We start from the raw sequence: 15,840 nt of genomic DNA, 5'->3' as shown, positions 1-15,840 counted from the left end.
CTTCCTTTGGAGTGGAAACCCCTTTGATTGGCCATGTTGGGTTTATATCCAATAATCCTTTCTTAACAATATAATGTTCATTGAGCAGCACATGATTACTAATTTAAAAATATTTTTAGCCAATGTAGACATATAGACATATAACCTTAAGTAGAATTTAACTCAGTTTGCAACCAGTGTTAGAGCTATTTCCAACCCTGAATACCTCACTGATGCAGAAGAGTTAGCTCCTGGTATGAACAGGATGGCGAAGGGATTAGAAGATGAACAGAGCAGGGGTCAGCATGGGTGGAGCTGGTCTAAGAATCAGAGAGTGGGGGTGGTGGAGGTGAATATTTGTTTATAGGACTGTGATTGGGGTTAGAGGTTCAGGAAGCAGGAAGTTCAGTGGCAGGTGTGGAGGCCTCGGGAGGGAGGGTGGGCCATAGTGAAGCTGGGCTGTTGAAAAATCCTGAGTGGACGACATTTAGGAACTGTTGGAGCATCAAGAACTCATTGAATTTGTGAGTGGAAAGTTCTCGTGTGGGTGTGTCCTCTTTAAGCTCCAGGCCCCAGACTCGGTTCTCTATGGGCAGCCTCTTCAGCCTCATCCTTCAGAGAGTGTTTGATAATTCTTGGAGGTGCAGATTCCTGTCAAAAGCAAACATATGAGGGCTAGAAGCACAAGCTCATTCATTCATTCTCTCTCCAGATATTTACTGAGTCTCTACTAGGTTCCAGGCACTATTCTAGCCTCAGGGATATAGCATTGAACGTGGCACAACCCCTGCCCTCACTCAGCTCACATTCTAGCAGGGAGACAATTATTAAACTTGCTAACAATAGATGTGTAATATAATTTCAGGTTGTTACAGGGTTATGAAGAAAAACAAAAGAGATGATGTTAGAGAGTGACTGTCTTAGACTGAGCGTCAGGGATGGTCACCCTGAGGAGGGGACGTCTGAGTAGAGACCTGAATGAAGTCGGGAGTGAGGTTGGCAGAGCTTGGTGGGGAGCGAAGCCCAGGCAGAGTGATGGGGCCGTGGCCTGACTTCATTCCAGGAGACTATTGGGCCCATGACTGTCTTCATGGCTGTTGTGGGAGATGAGCTCTATTTTGGGATTGGCACTGACTCATTGCTGAAGTATTGGGCAACTGACTCCCTACTCTGAGATTATTTCTAACTGTAAAAAGAGGATCTTCATAGCCACCTCTGTTTTACAAGAATCTCATGAGACTTGGTCAGTGTCTGTCTAGAAAATATTGTTATTACACAAAAATTTTATTTACCTCCTGTAAAAGCTAAGGGGGAAATGGTTAGTAACTAACCCAGCTGTGCTCTTGGGGAGCAAAATGTGGTCTGGTTCACTCAGTGCTGACACTTAGTTTGACCCCCTAAAAATGGCTTTGAATTACTGCTGATTTTCTTGATTTTAGCGCACTGGTGAGCTCCAGATTAAGAGCCCAAAGTCCTAGGTTCTTGTCCCCATTCTATTGCCGACAACCTGTAGGGTCCTAGGCAATTCACTTAACTTTTACCTCAGTCTATCACCTATAAAATGGGTATAATAATCAAAAGAGATGATGCTGTTTGCCCTACAAAGGCTATACACATAAATGTGAGTGATTACTGTTATTAAAGTGGAAACCTAGGGATGGCCCATTTTGCCCAGGGGGTCCCAACTTTGCTAAAGTGTATCCATGGATCTCCTGGAGAGCAGCAGGAGGCCTAGGAGTTTGGTCTATGAGAAATATGTAGTTTTCTCCTTAGTTTCATGTTATCTGTGTTCAGCATGGTGTCTGGGGCCCAGGAGAGTTTATTTAGGTGGCAGAAAATCAGTGAAAAAGTCTCAGAGGAAAGCAGAGAAATGCTGGGACTTTGGGACCCAAACCAGGCCAAAAAAGCCCCAGAGGAAGGACAGTCTTTGGAGCACTTCCTTTCCTCTCTCTCCCATGAACATTTACTGAGCTCCTACTGTGTGCCCACACCACGCTAATGTCTCTAAGTCAGTTTGTGAGCAGCCCTAGCCCTAACTCTATGCTCAATGGGTGGTGCACAGCCGTGCAGGGACCTGACTGGACCAAGCCCAATGCTGGCAGGTCCCGGCTTGTGAGTCAGAGTGCGGTCGGCTGCCTGCTCCGAGTATCTCCCACAGCCTGCCGAGATTCTTCTGACCTGGTCTGAGACGCCTTCCCTTAGTGAGTGCTGGTTATTGTTCCAGCCACTTGGTGAGTGGTAATTATCTTATTCTTCCCAGCAGCCCACTGGGGTCAGGACCATTGTTATATCATTCCACAGAAGAGGAAACTGAGGTTTGCTCCCTTGTACAAAGTCACGTGGTGAGTTAGCGTCAGAGCCTAGACAGCCCAGCCCCTCCACCTTCCAAAAGCCAGCACTGCAGCTCTTCTTCCCACCCTCCTCTAGGCTCCTGGAATCACGCTGCTTGTGCACATGTACACCCACACACATCAAAACCCGGAAGGTGGGCTTCCCTGGTGGCGCAGTGGTTGGGAGTCCGCCTGCCGTTGCAGGGGACGCGGGTTCGTGCCCCAGTCTGGGAGGATCCCACATGCCGCGGAGCGGCTGGGCCCGTGAGCCATGGCCGCTGAGCCTGCGCGTCTGGAGCCTGTGCTCCGCAACGGGAGAGGCCACAACAGTGAGAGGCCCGCGTATTGCCAGAAAAAAAAAAAAAAACCCAGAAGGGCGTGAGAATTTACCTACTTCTGGGGTGGCCTGTAACTAAGACTGTCACAAGGTGCTGGAGTATCACAGCCCAGCTTCTTTGCCTCTTTTGGGGACAATTCTGGAATGTGTTCTCCAGAGGTCCCTTGCAGGACTAGGCCAAAGTGACTTTCTGTATGACTTCGTTTTGCTTGGCCTCCTCCCCTCCCTCATCTTGCTCCCCCATTCCCCTATAACACATCACTAGCTATTGAGGGTTGGCTTCAGGGGATTCCAGACACCCAGTTAAGTATTGGCTGAGCTGGGCCAGGATGTTATTCAGTGACTGATTCCAAGAGAATTCAGAAGCTGTCTAGCAGTGACAGCCTGATCAAGAGTCCAAATGATCCCAGAGATCCCAATAATCATGTCACATGGGACCCCCAAAATACATAGGCTTCAGAAGAGCCCCTTGAAGTGCAAGGCATTGAATGAGACAATTTATATACCTATCTCATTTAATATTAAAACATCTCTACAGTAGACTTTTTCAGTTTTCATTAGAATGTTTGAGATCATGCAGATTCAACAAAATTCACCTTTTACTGATTTTAAAATCACATTTTAGATGAAGGGGTACTTCTAAATTTCACTTTGGTAGGATTCCACTGATATGTTGCCTCAGTTACATGAAGCTTCATTTTACCCCATCATCACTGCCCACCCTCTCCTGCTAAATGTCCTGTTACTCATATATTCATGTACACGACATTCATGTGGGTAACATTCACTTTACCCCCTGAGATGATTGCAGATCTGGGTGACCCAACAGCAGAGTTCAGGACTGATGCTCTGGAGCTGCGCTGCCTACTACAGTGGCCACTAGCCACATGTGGCTATTGAGCGTATGAATTATGGCTGGTCTGGATCGAGATGTGCTTTAAGTGTAAGGTATACCTGAGGGATTTTGAAGACTTAGTATGAAAAAAAAGAATGTAAATTATCTCATTAATAACCAAAAATATTTACTACCTGTTGACATGATAATATTTCTGTATGTATTAGGTTAAATAAACGATTAAAATTAATTTTATCTCTTATTTTTTATGTAAAAATTATGGTTACTAGAAAATCTTAAATTACACATACAGCTTGCATCATATTTCTATTGGGCAGCTCTGCTCTAGAGACTCAAAGGGAGGTTTAGGGAGTGAGGTTGTCCGACTCCTCCCAGGAAGACAGGCTGAGCTGGGAAGAAATTGTGTGGTTGCTGTAATGGCAGGGTTTGCTGTGGAATCAGGAGGCAGCCAGGTGAGTGCTTCATGACCTCACTTTACATGTGTGGTTCCACAGATGGCTCTGTGCCCCTCTAGCCAAGAGATTTTATGGCTGAAAAAACTGGCTTGTAAATCAGTCGTCTGCCCAAATGACACCACTGCTCCTCTGGTTCCAGGCTGGCATTTGTTAACTTTGCAGAATTCACATTTGCTCTCTGTGTCATGCTATCATATTCTTGTTGGGGAGGGGGCAGAGGCCAGCTGAGAGAGGAGAGAAGAGGAGGGAGAAGGGTAGGAAGATTATTATTGATTAAAAAAAAGACAAGGGTCTTCCCTGGTGGCGCAGTGGTTGAGAGTCCGCCTGCCGATGCAGGGGACACGGGTTCGTGCCCCGGTCCGGGAAGATCCCACATGCCGCGGAGCGGCTGGGCCCGTGAGCCATGGCCGCTGAGCCTGCACGTCTGGAGCCTGTGCTCCGCAACAGGAGAGGCCACAACAGTGAGAGGCCCGCGTACCGCAAAAAAAAAAAAAAAAAAAGACAGGAAGAAGGACAGAGGGAGACCCAGGGGAGAAGATCTCATGGGCTAAAACAACAGGTTCAAACATCAGCTTGTCGGGGCTTCCCTGGTGGCGCAGTGGTTAAGAATCCGCCTGCCAATGCAGGAGACACAGGTTCGAGCCCTGGTCCGGGAAGATCCCACATGCTGCAGAGCAACGAAGCCCATGCGCCACAACTACTGAGCCTGCGCTCTAGAGCCCACGAGCCACAGCTACTGAAGCCCGCACGGCTAGAGCCCGTGCTCCGCAACAAGAGAAGCCACCTCAATGAGAAGCCTGTGCACCGCAAGGAAGAGTAGCTCCCGCTCGCCCCAACTAGAGAAAGCCTGTGCACAGCAACAAAGACCCAACACAGCCAAAAATAATAAATTAAACAAAAAAAAAATCAGCTTGTCAAATGATTTCTTCCTCTCTTTCTCTCTCTCTTTTCTCAATGTCTTTCTTCCTGACTTTTTGATGTTTGTTCCTGGAAAACCATAGCAGTTACCTTTGTTCTGTAGATGAGGAAATAGGGGAAAGCAACTGAGGAATGATTTCCAGAGATAAATAGGTGGCGAGGCAAAGGGAGTAGGAACAGGATTTAGGGGTGTAATCCCTTTTGTGTTGGGGTGGAAGTCCCAGCTCTAGAAAGTACACTCTGTCACCAGCACTCCACCCTGGTGGATACTGCCTCAGTTAGCACAGTTTCTGGGAAAAGGCTTTGGCACTGTCACAAGCCTCCGGAAGAATTCCACACTTTAGGCCAATATAAAGGAGCTCTAGATCCTACCAGGTGTGCCAGTAGGGCTCCTAGTGTCCCTTCAGATCTGGGACTGCCTTGGGGATGACACTTGAGCCCAGCAGAGCAGGACACGTTAGTTCAGTAAGCACTCATGGAACGTCTGGTGGGTCCCGGGTGCTGAAGGATGGAGAGCAATCGCCCCAGGTCCCGACCTTGGGAACCTCACTGTCCCATGGGGGCAGACAGGTCTGAAGGGGGTCTGTTTAGATTTGGAACCAACGGTCACGGTTGGACTCACATTCACATGTCTCTCTCCCAGGGCCATGTTCTGCAATGATTTAAAGGAAAAGTATGAGGAGAGGATCATCATCAAAGGGGTCGACGCGGAGACCATGCACACTCTTCTGAACTACACGTACACCAGCAAGGCGCTGATCACCAAGCAGAACGTCCAGCGGGTCCTGGAAGCTGCTAACCTTTTCCAGGTGTGTGAACAAACAGGCCCAGTGCTCTCCTCTGGAGAGAAAAATCAGCAATTCTCTGGAGACCTGCCTGGCCTGGCTCCCAGGCCTGTACCTGGGACACACATACACACTTAGCTGGGCTTGTGCTTACTTGAAATTTCCCGGGGAGTGGAGAGCTGAGTCACTGACCCTTTAATGCGATGAAGCCAGGGGAGCTTGGTGCCTAGAACCTACACTTGGTTCCTGACTCCAGGAACAATGACTACAATTTATAGAAGCCTAATTGGAGTGGGGACTGCAGTCGCCAATTCATATATGTACCTTCTACTCCTTAGCACAACCCAGGGAGATAGTCACTTTCCCCTACTTTGTGGGTTGGGAAAGCAAGGCACATAGAGAGTAAGACACAAGGCTGTGATTTGAACCCTGGGCTTTCTGAGCCCAGGGGCCACATGTATGCCACTATACCATGCAGCCTCTCAGGGAGCAGTGTCTAGATTCCAGGGGAAGCAGGAACTTCGCTGCTCAGCAGTTTGTGGTGGGTGTGAAAGAAGAGCACTTCTCATGAGGGGGGTCACGGAAGATGAATGGAGAACCCTCAGAATTAAGTTTTATTGTTTGCACTTAACTGTGTTTCAGTCTGATTATAATAATTATAGTTAGCTTCATAAAATAATTAGACCCACAGATTACATCAATTGCATCCACAATTATCACAGGAGATCCAGCTTGAGTTACCATCTTTGCTAGGTCTAAGATTGCACCTTGAGCTCAGTTCCATTGGGTTATGACAGAGATTAACCCACTGAGGATGTCGAGATTTATGATAAACAGAGTGCAGGGACAGGCCAGGTCATTCCCAGGGACTGAAGACAAGCATCAGATCTTGTCCATGGTTTGGGAGTTTGGGAGTTGGCATCCTCTTGGATCATCAGTAGGTCAGCAGTTGAAAAGAACAGAAAACAAAGTCTGGGAAGGTGGGGAAAGAGGGGTCTAGGGTCAAGATCATGGGCAATTGGATTATCTTTGTGAAGCTGGAGTCTAGGCAGGATTTAGGAAGCCCAGCAAGGAAGGGAAAGTGTAAAGAGGGAGAAAAATCAACCATGGAAGAGCACTGATGATTCTGACTAATGGGTTTCTGCAGTGTTAGCCAATTTTGTCTCAGTTTCCTCAGGGCATTTTAAAGATACAGAACAAGTTACTTCCCAAAGGACTGGTCATGCCTTACCTGGCAATGTGGCCAAGTCAGTTACCACCTGTTCAACCAGCCCCTTGTCCTTTCTCTCTCCTTATCTGCTTAAACCCTCAGCCTTATTCACTGGCAGGGAAACTTCCTTTGTTATGTAGAGGGAGGAGCTCATCAACCTCATGCTCAACATCCCCAACTCATCTCCTCTACCCACTATTCCACCAGTCTAACTTCAGGGAAATCCTTGTGTTACAGAAGGGACTCTATCTAGTTCAGCTTTTTGGGAAATTTCTCTTACAAGACAAGTATCCCTTCACTGCTTCCCCCCAAAGGACCAATAAGCTTGAGCAGAATTACCCCATTCACCATAATTCAATCAAACCACAGTTGTCATTGTTACCTTCATGCTAATATCCTTTCCTGGGGTCCAGAAAGTGTTGTTGACTTGTCTAAAGATGGACAGGTAACACTGACAATAATAATAGTAATAGCATTTATTGCTTCAAGCACAGTGTCTGACACCAGAGTAGATGCTTAATGAATACAAATTGTATTGAGCACTTACTGTGTGCCTTGAGTGACAGTGTTGGATCTAGTAACAAGGTCTCCTGTTTTTCCCACTAACTGAAAGTAGGTCTTATATGATAGGCTGAGGAGATAATGTTGTTTTTAAAATGCAGGTTTTAATATTTATAAATTGTAATAACATTACAAACTCATTTCAGAAAATTGGAAATCCATACAAGCAAAAAGAACATAAAAATTACCTACAGCCTCTTTCTATTCAGAGGCAATATGGCAGCTTCCTTAGTATATACACTTCCGGGTCCTTTTCTGTGCATTGATTATACAGAGACATCTAGCAGGGTGGTAATAGCACAGCTTGGAGCCAGACTGCTGCATTTAAATACCAGCTCCACCACTTATTGGCTGTGTGACTTTGGGTGTATTTCATAATTTTGCTGTGCTCCAGTTTCCTTGTCAGTGAAACAACCAAACCAGGGAATACCAAGGAGAGAGAAGATAGGAGACAGACATGGAAAGGAATCTCCTTCAGAGCCTGTAGAGAGAGCCAACTCTACTGACAACTTGATTTCAGACCTCTGACTACCAAAACTGTGAGAGAATAAATTTCTGGTAGGTTAAATTGCCAAGTTTGTGGTAATTTGTTGTGACGGCCGTACGAAACTAATACAAGCTTAAAAAGTAAACTATAGCTAAAAGTCTTAAAATGAAGAAGTAATCTCCTATTCCCACCCCCTCCTTCAGCTCACTCTTCTGGAACAATTACTTTCACATGTTTTTAAATGTTTCTTCTTTTATCTACTTCCAGATTTCTAAATGATTTGTGTACACTGTTATCTCTCTGATAACACTGTTGCCTCTCTGAGGCAACAGTTTTAGATAACTTCTTTTCCCTCTCTCCTCCTGCTCTAATTTTAACTGGTCAGTCTCTAGGCCTGTTGCACAGTTGTTATCCTGGGAGTTCCCTTTGCTGTCATACTGGGAGTTCCTTTTACCTCCTTTCTAAGTTGGATTTTCTCTTCCTGGATCCCATATCATCTTTCTTGTATACTCCCACATTTTTATGGATCACAATCTTTAATATCTTACAATGAAAGAGTATTTAAGAGAGAAATTTTTTGAGACTTAAATGTCTAAAAATATTTTTGTTTTCCCTTCATATTTGATTGATATTTTGCCTGGGTATAAAATTCAAGGTTGAAAATAATTTTCTTTGACATTTTGAAGGCAGTGCTCTATATTGTTATCTATTATGTACATATTTTGTAAGAATAGGTTACCACTGGACACATGTTTTTTCATCTATTTCATCCATGTTGTATATCATCATTTTTTTTTTATGTCAATAGATTCATTTCTGCAACAGCACTTACAATTGCTGTGAGTCTTTTTTCATTCATTATATTCGTTTCTTCTATTGGGAGATTCATGTCTTTCAATTCTGGGAACTTTTCTTGTATTTTCTCTTTGATACTTTTCTTCCAACTCTTTTATCTATTCTGTGCTCTGGAGCTATTATTAGTTAAGTGTCGCACCTTCTGAATTTAATTTAATTTTTTTCTTACCTTTTCTTTCCTAATGACCTTTCTGTTCTACTTTCTAGGAGATTTCCTCAACTGTATATTTCAACTCTTCTGTGAGTTTTTAATTTCTGCCACCATATCCTTGCTATTTATTTTAATAGATTCCTATTCTTATTTCTTGGAGACTATTATAATATGTTTGAAGTTTTCTTCTACCTTCTCTTTCTTTTGAGTTCCTTTACTCTGTGTGTTTGCTTAGGTCTCCAACTTTCATCTTAGAGGGTGTATCAGTTTCCTAGGACTGCTACCATAACAAATTACCACAAACTGCTACCATAACAAATTACCACAAACCATAACAAATTACCACAAAGCAACATAAATTTATTCTGTCACAGTTCTGGAGGACGGAAGTCCAAAATCAAAGTGTCAGCAGGGCCATACTCCCTGTGGAGACTCTAACGGAGAACCTGTTCTTTGCCCTCTTCCAGTTTCTGGTGGCTTTTTGGCATCTCTTCACTCCACTCCAATCTCTGCAGTCATGTCACCTTGTCTCCTCCTCCTCTGTGTGTCCTGTGTGTTATAAAGATATATGTGATTGCATGTAGGGCCCACCAGGTAAGCTTCTCCTCTCATGCTACTTGACCTAGTCATGCCTCGTGCCATATAAAGTAACATTTACTCTTTTGCCATATAAGGTAACGGTCACAGATTCTTGGGATTAAGACGTTGACATATATTTTGGGGAGCCATCATTCAGCTACTACAGAGGGTTTCTTCAAATACCCTTGCTGGGCTTCCCTGGTGGCGCAGTGGTTGAGAGTCCGCCTGCCGATGCAGGGGACACGGGTTCGTGCCCCGGTCCGGGAAGATCCCACATGCCCCAGAGGGGCTGGGCCCGTGAGCCATGGCCGCTGAGCCTGCGCGTCCGGAGCCTGTGCTCCCCAGCGGGAGAGGCCACAACAGTGAGAGGCCCGCGTACCGCAAAAAAAAATAAACAAAAAAACCCCCTTGCTATCCAGTCATATTTTATATTGAGGCCTTAATATACTCGGTTCAACTCAGCGCACATGGAGTGGAATGGGAAGCGAGCAGACTAGAGAGTTTTACTAGGGTTATCAGGTGGCCTGCCAGTTTTTTATTTGGGCTCCTTAAATGTCAGTAGTTGCTGAACTTTTCCTAGGGCCGTTTAGTTTCTCCAGATAAAGATCATTCAGTCTTTTGCCGGGGGTTATAAGTCAACTGCATGTATTTTGGGCCGGTTACATAGGTGTAGGTGTGTGTGCAAATCTTTGCTTAACCCCTGTATTTTAAGTAAGATGTCCTCATGTGTCTTCTTCAGTTTCTGGTGTCCCTGAGTCCAGAACCTTTCTGGTCTGCTTTCTCCACAGGATAAATCGTCTTTTCCAGTGGAAGTGGGAGTTGTTAGACTGCAAGAAGTAAGGAGGAGAACCAGGAGGCTTAACTTCTTAAACCAACTCCCTGCTGTCAGCTCCCACCTACCCTGATCTTCCTGGTTTGGGGGGACTTTAATATTCCTACTTTTTCGGATTCTGAGGGAAAAACTTAGTGTGACCTCTGTCCTCTCAGCAAAGTCACTTACCAGTCTTTATATTGTATGGTTTGGGGTTACTGATGTCTCTTGGTTTCATTGTGGATGGAGTTTGTGTTTCTGTTTCTTGTTCTCCTTTCAGTTTTGGGTGATTTTTCAAGAGACCTAGAAAAACCGTTTAGAGAGTAAAGACTCTAATCTTTGGTAATACTGTTGCAAATATTTTCCATTGGTAATATGACTCATGATTGTTAGTTATAGTTTTTTAATGTACAAAGCTTAAAACTAGTATTTAGTCAGGTTTATTGATCATTTCCTTGATGGTTTTTGCCTTTGGTTTGCCTTTTTAGAAAGACCTTCCCCATTGCTTGATTATGTACTTACTCACTTATAAGTTCATTTAATCTTTTTACATCTACAGATTTGACACCTAAATCTTTAATATACCTGGAGATTATTTTGGCATAAGGTTTTGTCTTCTCCGTCTTCTTCTTCTTTTCATTTTCTCCAAGTGGTGAGCTTCAGTGGAGAGTTTAATGAGCTTTAATGAGAGGGATTGAAGAGGAAGATGGAGACAGGATAGAACTACAGCAAGCTTTGTTTATTGTTGACTCTCCTATTCTGGTAATCCCTAACCTCAAAATTTTCCAAATCTTATTTACTTTCTTGGCAAAAAATAGTTTCTCTCTGAAGCTATTTTATTCATTTTCCTGTGAGTGTTAATTCTTGTGAAAATAAGAGAAGAGTACTGTGAGCTTTTGGACATCTGTTTAACTCGCTTTCTGACTGATATTGTTTCTGGACTACTTGCTTTGAAGTCTCAGACATAGAAAACTGGGAATATTTTCATTCCTGAAGGCACCATAAGGGACAGATGTTTGTAGGTTGTTGAAATCACTCTGTGGTTTTAAAATATTATTTACTCTTTTGGATGGATAAGACATATGCCCGTTCTAAATTCAGAAATATAAGAAGATACAGTGAAACATTTGCCATCTTCACTCTTAGCTTCCTTTTTCCTGTCTTGCTGTCCTTCCTGTTCTATGCACGTACAGTGTATATGTGCATCTATCACTCACTCATTGCCTCCATTTTTTAAACACAAATGTTGGCACAGTAAACACTCTATTTTGATGTCTTGCTTTATTTAGCTTCATGATAAGTTTTGGAGGTTGTTACAGGTCAGCATGTGTAGAGCTGTCCTGTTCTTTTCTTTTCTTCTTTTTTTTTTTTGCGGTATGTGGGCCTCTCACTGTTGTGGCCTCTCCCATTGTGGAGCACAGGCTCAGCGGCCATGGCTCACGGGCCCAGCCGCTCCGCGGCATGTGGGATCTTCCCAGACAGGGGCACGAACCCGTGTCCCCTGCATCGGCAGGTGGACTCAACCACTGCACCACCAGGGAAGCCCTGTCTTGTTCTTTTCAATACTGGATAATATCGTTGGGGTCTCTCTAGATGTCAAACATATACAGTTATCTGTAATGGTCTATTATAAGGCAGCGTGGTGGAACAGAAAGAACATGGGCTTTGGAGTCAGGCAGAACCTGGGTTTATATCCCCGTTCAGTCACTTATTTGCTGTGTAGCTGTGGACAAGTTACTTAAATTTTCTGAAACTCAGCTTTCTCATTTGTAAAATTAGGATGACAATAATACCTGCCTTTCAGGGAAAGTGTGCCAGAGTTGGCATTTTATTTTGTCATTTTAGAACCTCCACAGAAGCCAATACCACCTTTGTGGAACTGAAATCAGCGGGAATCAGATTATCTTGGTTCCCCTGTGACATCCAGTAGTAAAGGTTTCTTAATTTTCACACCTTTGATGTGACTCAGCTGCTCTCTCATTTTCTGCTTCTCTTCTCAGGCCTCCTCTTAATCTCTTCCTGTTAAACACTGATTGCTTCTTAGGATTTCCCAGTCCAGAAAGGCAGAAGGGAGAATTCAGTTGACCAAGCCAATCACCACTATGGTTCTTTGAAAAGAGTTTTCACGTGAGGCCACTTCACGAGTGGCTAGCCTGTTAACACTGATTGCCCTTGGGTCAAGGGCGCATTCGTCCAGTGAGGTATGGCATAGGGCCAGACAGTTTCTTTGGAAGGAACTTTGGGTGTGTTAGGTACTGCATGATCTGCCCACTTGAGGAGATTTGCCACCTGGCCACAATTTAGTAGCCAATTTTGGTGAGGAACATATTTTCTCTAAGTAGTTTTGGGGAAGGTAAAAGTAAGAGAAGCACCTAAGAGAAAAGGCCCAAGTAACCTGTTCACATGTGAGGCAGGGATTTTAAGATGCTTGTCACCCAGTGGAGGCTCCAGAGAAGCAAATGTCCCTCCCTTGCCTTAACTGGACTTCTAGGCTTCTGAGCTCTACATAAGCCAGGTGGTCAGAAACTACAGATCGAGGACAATGACTATAAAAACTTGGGCAATTTTTTAATCTTGGAGGACTTTGCCATGTTTGTTTGGGGAAGTTTGCCTTATCTGTTAGTTTCATTTTTATTATTAAAACCTCATGAAAGAATAAGGGCTTGTGAGCTTATCTTCAGGGCAGCAAGAAGATGTGAGGTCAGGGAGACCATACTCACCCTGCATTTAGTCTTAGATGGAAGGATCCCCGAGATACAGAGCAGCTGGTTAGAAGGGGCTTGGATGAAAAAGGAGGTCAGGCTGAGTCCCTACGGCTGAAGTGAGGAAAGAAAGAGGGATGTTGGAGTGGCAGCCTGATCACCTGGGCTGAGCCTGAGAAGACCCATGTGGTGTCTTCACAGCACCCCATGGGGAGGTGATGTAACTTTCATCATGGTGGCAGTCTGAGGGGACTTTGGTGAAAGTCCTTGCATTGCTTATTTTCCTATTATATCTTTTGCTAATGACAGGATGGATGCTGGTGAGACCTATATGATGAGGTAGCCATGTGGTCGGTGGCTGACTTGATAGCCTGGGTTGGCGTCTTGGCTTCCCAGTACTTGGAACATGGTACATAAATGTACCATGTTGAGCCAGTGAATATGTGGTGCTCTTGTTCATCACTAGCTGAATGTGAGGACCTGCTCAAGATGCCATCAATATTTGCCTGACCTCCTATAACAGGACACTAAGAAGCCCAATTCTGGCTCTTGGAAATGCCATGAGCTAGTAGAGGAGGAAGTATTCCACAGGCTAATACTGATACTTGTTCATTTTTAAGCACCTACTAAGAGCCAGGCACCTAGGTATAAGGAGGTCCCATTACTGTAAGGTACAGATGAATTTCTGTTCTTATTGACAGGGAGCCACAGATTATGTCTACTCAACATCAGAATAGCCGGTTGATCTAGGCAAGAAAACCAACCCAACACTTTCTTTACCACCATCCAGATAAAATCAACCTGTTGACTGTCTGATGCACCCTCTCCCACACATTCCCCTTGTCAATCAGTGATACTGTGTGGCTACTGTGAGTGTTAAGAAATCAGGGTTAATTTCCTGGGTCTACAGGACAGTAACGGTTGCCATTTTCAGAGTATTTCAGAACAACTATTTGACCTGTATTATCTCATTTAAAATGAGGTAGGTATTTTTACCCCCAATTTATAGACGAGGGAAATAAGATTCAACAATGCTAAGGAAATGATCAGGGTTTCACGGCTAATGAAAAGGAGGAGTCTGAGTTAACTCCTGTGCATAGCCTGTGTGTTCTTCACCACACATACTGTATCCACCCCTCAGAGCGAGGCCTGAAACAAGCCATGATCCTGATGGCAGCTGGGGCCTTTAGTATGGTGGTCTGTGACCAGCACAGCTGCAAACCCTTTCACCCAACTCCCTCTGGGGAACCTTGGACACTTGGGGTTACCAGGTGTCTCCTCAGTGAGCCTGCTGCTGCCCAGAGCATCTCTCTTAACTTTGCATTTCTGTGTTTGATCTCAATGTTTTCTCTTTTAAATTTTTAGGCATAACTTACGTTCAGTAAAACGTGCATATCTTAAGTGTACAGCTTGATGATTTTTCTTATATATGTATAGAACCTTGTAACTACCACCCAGATCAAGCTCTAGGGCATTCCTGGCATCTCAAAATGCTCCCTCATGCCCTCCCCAGGAAGTACCTCCCCAGGGGTAACTACTACTCTAGCCATGCCACCATGGATTAGTTTTGCCTGTTTTAAAATTTTATATTGTTCTTGAATTCCAATTAGTATAGGGGTCTAAATCTTAGGCTACAAACTCAGGTGTGCAAAAAAAAAAGTGTGAATTAACCTATTATTTTTCTTTTTTTGTGTTTTTTAATTTATTATTGAAATACAGTTAATTTATAGTGTGTTAGTTTCAAGTGTACAGCAAAGTGATTCAGTTATACATATATATGTGTGTATATATATATATATTATATATTATATATTCTTTTTCAGATTCTTATCCATTATAGGTTATTACAAGATATTGAGTATAGTTCCCTGTGCTATACAGTAGGTCCTTGTTGATCACCTATTTTATATATAGAAGTGTGTATATGTTAATCCCAAACTCCTAATTTATCTCTCCCCACACCCCCCATCCCCTTTGGTAACCATAAGTTTGTTTCCTATGTCTATGAGTCTATTTCTGTTTTGTAAATAAGGTCATTTGTATAATTTTTTTAGATTCCACATATAAGTGATATCAGATGATATTTGTCTTTCTAAACCTATCATTTTTCTAACATCGAACTTAATCTCTATTCTGAGCTTCCCATTCTACCAGTGGCAGAAGCTGTAGTCAACTTAATGACAACCCACTTCAGGAGAGCCTTATCAATTCAGGATTTGGGTTGCTTATATAGTTGAAGGGTGCATTTACACAGTGCCAGAACATTGTAGAAAGGGGCATCTGGCTCAGGCTTACCGTGGTCATTTGCATCATGGGTCCATGCTGGCACCTCCTGGAGTGTCTACATTCCCATCGGTCTCTCTCTTGATCATCAACCCCTTCCCCACTGGCATCAACTGAAAGTCCCCAGTCCCACCTTGTTCTGGCTATCAGTCCTTGCTGGTCATTTTGCATTTTCTCTGTCCTGTTTTCAAGGCCTCTTCAGGTCTGCCAATCCTCTCAGTATTTCCATGTCCCTCTCAGGGGCAACACAAGAAGCATCCATTTCCTCTCCTGTGCCAATCTGGAACTGTAGAGAACTCGGAGCAACTGTCCTAGGCCCGCTTTGTCTAGAAACAACACACTCCAGTTTCTCTTCTGCTGCTGCTCTACTGGCCTGCTGCTTTTCTGATTTCATCTCGGCAGTCAGGGTACATGTTCTTTTGTTCTCATATCCACAGCCTCTAAGGGCTTCCAGCATCCCCCTCACTCTGGAGTTCTGGCCTTCATTGAGACAGAGGGATCATCCCAGGGACCCACACCTGCTTCTCGCTCCATTACTAGA

General features: G+C 44.1%; 1 protein-coding gene across 1 annotated transcript in view; it reads left to right on the top strand.

The window, feature by feature from the left end:
• The window catches only part of KLHL6 (kelch like family member 6), a 55,001-nt gene that overhangs the window by 15,714 nt on the left and 23,447 nt on the right, over positions 1 to 15,840 (top strand). The window contains exon 2 of the mRNA XM_065876685.1: positions 5,519 to 5,684. Within this exon, the coding sequence (XP_065732757.1) occupies positions 5,519 to 5,684 (166 nt within the window). The remainder of the gene's footprint in view (positions 1 to 5,518; positions 5,685 to 15,840) is intronic.

Source organism: Phocoena phocoena, chromosome 4 (assembly GCF_963924675.1).
Source record: "Phocoena phocoena chromosome 4, mPhoPho1.1, whole genome shotgun sequence".
NCBI lineage: Eukaryota > Metazoa > Chordata > Mammalia > Artiodactyla > Phocoenidae > Phocoena > Phocoena phocoena.
The sequence above is the reverse complement of the archived record's forward strand: the minus strand, read 5'-3'. Positions and strand labels throughout refer to the sequence as shown.